The sequence below is a fragment of the Dendropsophus ebraccatus genome, chromosome 4 (assembly GCF_027789765.1).
Source record: "Dendropsophus ebraccatus isolate aDenEbr1 chromosome 4, aDenEbr1.pat, whole genome shotgun sequence".
NCBI classification, from domain to species: Eukaryota; Metazoa; Chordata; class Amphibia; order Anura; family Hylidae; genus Dendropsophus; species Dendropsophus ebraccatus.
The window spans coordinates 52,611,296-52,621,322 of NC_091457.1; the positions used below are offsets into that span (position 1 = coordinate 52,611,296).

At 42.3% G+C, this 10,027-nt stretch overlaps 1 protein-coding gene across 1 annotated transcript in view; it reads left to right on the forward strand.

Annotated features, from left to right (window-relative positions):
• PRRG4 (proline rich and Gla domain 4) overlaps nucleotides 1–8,591 on the forward strand; it is a 30,994-nt gene extending 22,403 nt beyond the window's left edge. The window contains exons 5-6 of the mRNA XM_069965786.1: nucleotides 748–880; nucleotides 8,137–8,591. Of these exons, the coding sequence (XP_069821887.1) occupies nucleotides 748–880; nucleotides 8,137–8,368 (365 nt within the window). The 3' untranslated portion in view covers nucleotides 8,369–8,591. The remainder of the gene's footprint in view (nucleotides 1–747; nucleotides 881–8,136) is intronic.
• Nucleotides 8,592–10,027: the final 1,436 nt, after the last annotated feature.

Here is a 10,027-nt window from a genome sequence, read left to right on the forward strand (position 1 = left end):
TGGTTGAAAAACAAAAAACAAAAACAGACGAAATACATGAATTCCGGCCAGTACAGAGAGTCACGGCTCAATGTGTCCGTCAGTCACATGACTGCCTTTTCTCTGTGAGCGCTCAGATGGCCTGGCATACACAGGACTTCATGTTTTCTGACTGTTTCCTGTTTCTTGAGAAAAAAACCCGTCAGAAAACGGTAAGTGCCGTGTTCTCTATGATAACTAAAAAAATAAATTATGAATGTAAATTGCAAACTTGCTTTATATCACATCTACTGTTGATTTAGATTTTGAAAATTATAACGACAGAGACACTTTAAAGAGAACCTGTAAGGTCATTGGGGCCTTACAAACTGGCCCAGGACCTGACAGGTCAGAACAGAAGCAGAGTGGAGGAAATGATCATCACAGTCATGTGTGTTATGGTGAGAGGTTAGGGTCACAATTCCATGCTCCCTCCTGCCCAGACAGTGGTGATTGACAGCCTGAGTGCAGCGAGACACACAGTGACTGTAACCGCTCGCAATGACTGGAAAACAGTATGAACCAGTACACGACGGGCAAATATTTGTACAACTCTTTTTGTATAACTCAGAATGGGCAAATCATTTTCAGAGCACAACTAAAAATGTTGATACACATATGTATCTGTCTATCTATCTATCTCCTATCTTTCAGCTCTCCTTCTCTCTCTATTATTTATCACTTTTATCTTGCTAATATACATTTCACATATATGTATTCTTCTCACAGGTACAGAAATAAAGCTCGATGTAATTGGGCTACTAACTGGTCTCATCTGTGCTGGAACTTTCCTGGTTATATTTGGACTTCTTGGTTATTACTGGTACACAGTCTACTGTTACCCGAGAAGACACAATCACTTGTAAGTAGCAACATGGATCAGGTCAGGCATTTCATTTAGTTCACAACAGTTCCAACCAAGGTTGACATTTGAACCCTTATCCTAGTAAATAATACCTATGCATATATGGGTAGTTAAATTGCTACATTTTAAAATATGATGCAGTACAACCTGTAATGTCATCTGAAGTTTCTATTTTTTCATTAATCAGTACTACATGTGACTACATGAACCTTTGTAATGGGCAACTTATCTTCCAGTAGCCTTTATCACTTTTTTGCCTGACTACAGACTTGTAATAAATTTTCAGAATTCTCCTCAGTCACCAACAAAAAAATAAAAATAAAGATATATATATATATATATATATATATATATATATATATATATACAGAAGTGCCTTGGATTACAAGCATAATTCGTTCCAGGACCGTGCTTGTAATCCAAATCCACTCTTAAACCAAAGCAAATTTTCCCATAAGAAATCATAGAAATGCAGACAATTGGTTTCACACCCCAAAAATAGTGATTTATTATTCTGAATAACATGTAAAACTAATGAAACAAACATTCAGAAACAGCAGAATATGTGATATTATAAGTTACTGTACAGGAATAGAGAAGATAGGAAACACAAGGGCTGACAGAGACTGCAGGGAGCATAAAGGAATGAGCAGGGCAGATGTGGGCACATACATGCAGCACTCTCTGTCTGGGGAGAGAGGGGTTACAGCTATGGAGAGATTACCTCCACAGTCCTGTCCCCTGATGCAAGCCCCAGCCTGAAGTGGATCTGCTATGATTTGGAAGTTGAGGGATACTTCCTGGATAAGAGTCCAGTGCTGTAGACCATACCCCTCCCCCACTCGCGCACCCAACCTGTACAGGGAGCTCTTAAACCAAGTCACAATTTTGAAAAACTGTGAGCTCTTAAACCAAAATGCTCTTAAACCAAGTTACTCTTAAACCAAGGTACCATTGTATATATATATATAAATTTTTTTTTTTTTTTTTTTATTTATTTATTTATTTTATATATGTATATATATATATATATATATATATATATATATATATATGTCATTATGTCATACTGACCTCTTGAGTACTGCCAATGTCCCCATGAAAGCAGCGGCAGAACATGACTGATATGCTAGCCAGGCTCCTGTTGCAACTGATGGGATCAGCAATAACTCTAATACCCCCTTAGATGCTGTGAACTGATATAATGCATCAGCAAAACAGGATGGAAAGGGGAGGAGCACACAGAAAGGCACCGCCCATGTAGAAATAAGGGAAAAATATCCAAATATTTAGCTTACAGTCAGGGCCGTATTACCAGCTGCTGCTGCCCTAGGCACTAAACCTGAAGATGGCCCATCTTGGGGAGCATGGGGGAGCGTGGTTTTGGCCACACGCATTTCTCTACGTGTAGATTGTTGAATCACATTTTTCATGGTTTTTAACTGAAAACATAAATTTCCACATAGAATCAATGATTAGAGCCATCTGCATATTGTCTGAAGGAATTCTCACCATAGGATTGGTAGATTGTTAGCTAATAGCTCCAGGGGTCAGATTTACCATCGCCACACCAGACCTGACCAATACTGCCACACCAGACCTTATCATAGCTCCCCCCCCCTCAAAAAGACACTAGATTTACTGTCAAGTCTGACTATTAGGTGGGAGACTAAAAAAATGATAACAAAAAAAAAAAAAAGTAGGCCTAGAGGTAAATATGGCCCTGCTTACAGTACAAAAATGTGGTTTATTTTATTAAGTTATGGTGCGTTCACACCTACAGGATCTGCAGCTGATTTTCTGCAGCAGATTTCATTTAAATAACTGAACACAGCATCAAATCTGCTTCAGATCTGCTGCAGATCCTGTAGGTGTGAACGCACCCTTAAAGTGTCACTGTCGGTATAACTTTCAAAACCTAAATCAACAGTAGATGTGATATAAAACAAGTTTGCAGTATGCATTCATTATTTTTTTTTGTTAACTTGGAAAACACAGCACTTCCCGTGTTCTGACTTTTTTTTTTTTTTAAGAGTCTAAACACAGGAAGTCCAGTGTTTCCCAGGTCATCTGCGCTCACAGAGAAGGCAGTCATGTGATTGATGGACACATTGAGCCGTGACTCTCTGTACTGGCCGGAATCCCTGTGTTTAGTCTTTTTTAGCACAAGTCTAAAAATCTGCCTTAAGAGACTGGACCTGGATTTCTGGTAAGTTCAGCTTTGTGATACAGCATGATAACAACAAAAATAATAAATGTATATTGCAGACTTGTTTTATATCACATCTACTGTTGATTTAGATTTTGAAATTTATAATGACAGTGACACTTTAAGTTGCTCTCTAAGCTCACACACTGTATTTTTGCTCAGTCTTTTGTTCAGTTTTTTTTCTTTTTACCAAAACCAGGAGTGGTTTGTAAACACAGAAACTTTGCAAATGTTTCCATTATAAATTTTTAGAAATACTAACAAAAATACTAAACAAAAATACCATGCATAAACAAAGCCTGAATATGCATATGTATTATGAGGCTATGTTCCCAAACAGTATTTTTGCTCAGTATTTTGGTCATTATTTTGCAACCAAAACCAGGAGTGGATTGAAAACACAGAGAAGCTATGTTCACATGTTAAAATTAAGTGGATGGCTGTCATTTAATGGCAAATAATGGCCATTATTTTAAAACCACTCCTGGTTTTGGTTGCAAAATACTGAGCAAAATATTGAGCAAAAATACTAAATGGGAACATAGCCTTTAAGGGGTATTTTCCCCAAAATTATTTTTGCATTAATACGTTGCCCACTCGTAGCTTTCCATCTTACCAATATACATTTTTTTGTTATCAGTTTTTCTGTTATCTAGGTACATCCACCCCCACCAAACGTATAAAATCATCAAATCCCAGTCCAACCTGACCCGCTCCCTGCTCCTGGCCCGCACCCTCCAAGACGGCATCACGTGTCCTCCTTCTCTTTATTGGGCTGGGTTAGCGCTTCTAACCCAGTACACTGAAGTGGGGGAGGACAGTGACGGCGGTGGCTGCTGTTAGAGAGGGAGACAGTGATCACTGCAGCTGTCTCCCTCTCTAACAGTAGCCACCCCCGTCACCCGGACCAAGTGCCCCCCCAGCCCCAGAGCTCACCCGCGGCACCCCCGTCACCCGCAGCTCACAAGCACTGCACACCTGAGGCACCCTCCCGTCACCTGCGCCCCCCTCGCGGGTCACTCGCGGCTGCGTTTAACGTTGGCGCTCACTGCCATCCCCCCTCCGCTCATTAGCGCTTGTGGCACCTCCTGCGGCACCCCTGTTACCCGACGCTCACCCCCCCTTCACCCTGCTTACCGGGCTTATTGGCGGCACCCCCCGCCGTCACCTCTGGTTGAGAAGCACCGCTCACCCACGGAACCCCCCCCCCCCCCCGGTCACCCGCGGCCCCCAGCGGGTCACTCGCAGCTGCGTTTACCGCCGGCGCTTACTGCCCCGCACTGCTCATTTGTGCTTGCGGCACCTTACGCGGCGGTGGCTGCTGTTAGAGAGGGAGACAGTGATCACTGCAGCTGTCTCCCTCTCTAACAGCAGCACACCCCGTCACCCGGATGCCCCCCACCCCAGCCCCAGAGCTCACCCCCTGACTGTGCCATCTCACCCGCGGCACCTCCGTCCCCCGCAGCTCACAAGCGCTGCACACCCGAGGCACCCTCCCGTCACCCGCGCCCCCCCTCCCCCCCCGTGGGTCACTTGCGGCTGTGTTTACTGCCTGTGGTTAACGCCCCTGCTGATTAGCGCTTGCGGCACCTCCCGCGGCACCCCTGGCTCAGAAGTGCCGCTCACCCGCGGCACCTCCATCATGTGCGGCTCAACCGCGGCACCAGCACCCCTCTCCCCGGCCAGTTGGATGTGTCACCTGTCACCCACGGCTCAATCGCAGCGGCGCTTACCAGCAAGCCCACCTAGCGGAACCAACAAAACCCCCCCTTCCTCACACCCGTGGCCCCCCAACACAGGGGGCAGCTCACCCGTGCATGGCGCTTGTCTCAGCTCTGCTACACCATGTTACCGTCTCAGCTCTGCTACACCATCTCACCGTCTCAGCTCTGCTACACCATCTCACCGTATCAGCTCTGCTACACCATCTCACCGTCTCAGCTCTGCTACACCATGTGACCATCTCAGCTCTGCTACACCATGTTACAGTCTCAGCTCTGCTACGCCATCATCACCATCTCAGCTCTGCTACGCCATCATCACCATCTCAGCTCTGCTACTTCACCATCATCAGTAATAACCATTGCATGATGGGAAATGTAGTTTCCTATCTTGATAATAGACCATCTTTTAGAAAAACTTGTAACTCAGGAACGGCAGCAGCTAGAAAGATGTGAGATGGCTCAAAATACTCAGGGGGACTTGGTGAGCAAGACCAGCTAGGTTTGGGAGCATTACATTACAAGGGGGGGAATACCCCTTATTATACAACCCCCTTCCCCGTGTTACCCCCCCCCCACCCCACCCACGCTAGACCCGGAAGTGTTAGTGCATTATACTTACCGCATTCGTGTCGACAGTTATGCTCAGCCAATCGCGGCTGAGCAGCTGATGACGCGACATAGGGGGGGCGGCATGAGGGACGGATGGAGCGGTTCGGCCGGCCTCCCAAAGACTACGTCATTGTCACAAGATGGTGAACAGGGGTCGACACAAATGCGGTAAGTATAATGCACCAACACTTCCGGGTCTAGTGTGGGTGGGGGGGAACACGGGGAAGGGGGCCATTCACATACATAACACACATTACAAAGTTGTATAACTTTGAAATGTGTGTTATTTTGTGAATAAATGTTTAGCGCTGCACTACCCCTTTAAGGATTATCTTGGATTTGAGAAAAAGCATTCGCTTTTTTTCAGAAACACCTCCACCCCTGTCCGTGGACAATAACTGCTAATACAGGTCAACTCCTGTCACTTGAATAAGACTGTGCTGTGATAGCAGGGACAGCCTATGAACAGGTGTGATGATGTTATGGGAAAAAATATACCTTCTTTTTCTATTTCTGGACAGCCCCTTTTTACAATTGCCTATATCTCCAGTCCCTCGACAGACTAGACACGGTTGTAAACAAAGCATTGCACAATATGAAAGTACTTACAGTTCTGTAGCTGCTTATATGATCACTCCTGAAGATAATAACACTTTTGTCCTGCAAAGTGACTATAAAGACTCCAACTTTATTGCTGTCTGCTAGTTCCTAAGGGCAAACCTATTCTTCCAGAGCTATTACCTTTGTGTGTGCAAAAATGCATAAATGTACTATTGCACAAAACTGACTTTAAGAGTATTTTGGCAGATACTAGACACTGAGCCTCTTAAAGGAACATGCATGTTTTGATGAACAGAGGTGATATGATAAGAAAAGTGTTAATGAAAAACTGTGAAATTTCTATTCTTCTATCTATTCTATCAGCACAGTTGCACAATGATAACCACAGGTGTGACCTAATACTATATATAACTTTAGAGTTTACTGAGAGCTTTAGCTCCCCTAGTGGCCAAACTATGTTACAACCTTTTCTTCTTTATAAAAAAAAACAGAAAAGTCGTCAGGTGAGTTTATTGTGGGACATTTGATCTGGATACAAATGCAAGCAACCGTGAAATGCGTGCAGTATTGAGCTCCTTTTCAATCTCACGAGAGATAACATCCCAGATCTCTCTGCAGCTTACTAAAGAAATTCCTGGTGTTTTAAAGCTCCTGCAGTAAGAGATTCAAGACTGTGTAATTATAGCAGAATAATAGCTTTGCCTCCCTGCAAAAACATATAAAGCTGCAATTATCCCCCTGTAATTACAGAGCTTGGGACATCACACTGAATATCTAATATTTTCCTCCACTCTTTTACTCAGTAACTAAGGGCTGACTGTTTCCTTATTAGCATTAAACACAAAAAAAAAAGAAAAGAAAAATGTTGATGTTAGGAGCAGCCATCTTTTAGACAATATAAGACATTACATTTCAGTTTATATGCTAAGAAAATCTACTGTCGTACATGGCAAATGTATAGCCCCATAAATGCAACCTTACACCATATAGTGGCATATACTACTACTACCATTAATAATAATATTTTTATTTAAGTTGCGTCCAGTCAAACATGAGGATTGAGGTCCCTGCTCGCAAGAGCTTGCAATCTATAATGAAAGGGTTTTTGACAAATGGCAGAGGGGCTAAGATGCTTCATTTCTACAATTAGTCTCGCCATCTTTTATAAATAGCATAGTGCAAGTAAAGATGGGTGTACTTGTCAACGATCAATCTCTGGATGCACAGGTTTAGAGCGACTAAATCCATACTGGTTGTCTCTTTTAAAATGTGCCCAGTGCCTAGGTTAAAGCAAAGAACTTACAGCACTGGTCATACTGGCGTGGCCTAGTGCCCTTGCCCCAGGTCTGCGATGCCTCTCCCTTCTTCCTCCCCACCCTCCTCATCATTAGGAACACCCCTGGGTAGGATTTCTTTTCACCACCTGTCTAAACAGTGCGCATGTGCTGTAGCGACACAGGCGCACTGTTTATACGAGCAATGAATAGAAATCCTGACTGGGGGTGTTCCTAATGATGAGGAGGGTGGGGAGGAAGAAAGTAGAGGCACCACAGACCTGGGGCACAGATACTGGAGGCCATGCCAGTATGACACAGTGCTGCAAGTTTAAAAGATCATTTTTGCTCTAATCAAGGCAACAGTCACAATTTAAAAGAAACAACCAGAAAGGATTTACTTTCATCAAATGGATAGTAGTAGAGGTTTGGTGGGGTGGATTGGTGGATACAGAGTTGCTCTAAGTGCTTGGACTGCAGGGGAATAGTGATCGTGTGGGTGACTGAATTAGGGAACCTCATAAACCTGCAATTTTGGACAAAATTAGTGGCCATAGATTTCTATAGTTTTGTAGTTTTACAGATCTGCAATTTGTACCGCAAAAACAAAAAAATAGGACAGACCATAATTGAGGATCCGATTAGCCAGCAGAGTTCTATGGGATCCGTAATTTTTTTGTGGACATTACGGATGTGACATCTGTAACGTTTGCAAAAAAATACAGATGTGCAAATGTAATGTAAAGACCAAAAAGAAAAACTGAATGTGTGAATGAGGCCAAACTAATATCATGTGATTTTGATGTATATTTATTGGAATGGTGCTGAAAACTTTTGCATGCTTGACTGTGTTATGCGGTTTATTGTTCTCTATAGCTCAGAAGAAGACCGTAACTGGAGAGGCTTATCAATCCGATCAAGGACACAAGAGCTGGTTCCACTGCAGAATACTGCACCTTCCTCAACAGAAAATGCTCCACCCTCCTATGCACAAGCTGTGGCAATGGATTCTGCTCGTGATGTCCCACCACCACCTTATCCTGGGACTGAGATAGATGCAAAAATCTACAGAAAGTGCTTCTCGATCCCTGCTTCTCATGAATTTTGAGTGAGTTGGACATACAACTATAACTGGAGAAGAAGGATAACATGGAGGGAATATAGGAATCCTCTTCACAATGGTGGATTTATGAGAATCTTACATGTGCCAATCACATTCTCTTGGTCTTGACATTCTAAAGACATTCCTGAAAGTATGGACTAAAAAATGGAGTTGATGTTTAAAAGCATTTGGGTAGATTCTGGATCTTATTATATTGATTCAGATGATTCAGATGATGAAAAGGATTTAAGAACAGAAAGACTGAACATGAGCGAGAACCTAAAGACATATAAAGGGTGTGGCCCTTCTTGGAGTTTATGCTCTACGCCGGGAGATACTTTACTAACATTATGTTGGAAGTGGACAGGTTTTGTATTCCTATTTGCATTGCACAATCTGGCAGATAATCTTGCAATGGCATATACATTCTGTGAACAAATGTTCCTATGAACTATTACTGTGCGGCGAGGCAGAAATCGTTACACAATAATAATAAATGAGTATACTGCAGATATAAATGTCTTGCTTTTGTAATACATATTTTATACAAGGTAAGAACACTTGGTAACACGGGATTGTGTATCAATCTGGTAAAGAAATCACAGGAGCAATGCTATGGCTACTGACTGACTGAATCAATTATATAGATTATAAAGAAAATGAGAGTTTTATAGAGAAAACCATATGTAGAGTTCAACACCAAAGTGACATACAGTAGTAAGGTAACTGAACCTTTGTATTGGGGATTCTCCTCTATTATTTCATAGACTTAAAGGGAAGGTGTCATCAGAAAATAATTCTTTAAATCTATTTGACTTTTTTACTGTCTATAGTTCAAAATAATCCTGAAAAAATCACCCATGTGGTGATTGCATGGCGTACAAAAATATAAAGAGGACATCAGAATTCACCACAGCAGATGGTAGTCGATGGTACGAGATTAGACAACACATCTCTTGCAGCAGCAAACATGTGGTGTATTATACCACGTGTGGATGTGACAAGATTTACGTAGGCCTCACATCCAGAGAGTTACGTGTCCGAGTAAGGGAAGGCGTTAGAGGCATACTAGCACCAAAGGATAGTGATGATATTGACAGCTAGAAGCCCATACCCCGTCATTTCAAGTTGATGCATATTAGCGATCCAGATACATTTAAGGTGAGGGGAATTGAGAAAATCCAGGGAGGCGTTAGGGGTGGCAATATAGAGAAAATTCTGGCCCAAAAAGAGTGCCGATGGATAACAATCCTGGGAACGATGTTCCCTAATGAATTGAATGAGCAATTGAGTTTTTCCCCCTTTATCTAAGACTGTTCGAACTGATTTGTTTTTAACCATTGTCCTTTTTTTATGTGTCTCATTTAAATTTTAGATTTGTTACATTATCTGTGCCTGGTCCCTGGTGATTAATTGAATAAAGTTAAAGAATGACTGAAGAATAAGAAGCGGGATGATCATACGTATCTTCTGTGAAAAATAAATAAACTCTGCGATATCTCCCCCCGCCTTTTTTTTTGTCCTTGTTCACATTAGAGTCACTTTATTATATATTTTGACTGCACTTTATAGTTATGGAATATAATTCATGTATTTGATATTGCTTGATAACATTATCCCTATTAGCACTTCAGATTTTTCACTTTATAGTGGGTCTATAGGGGG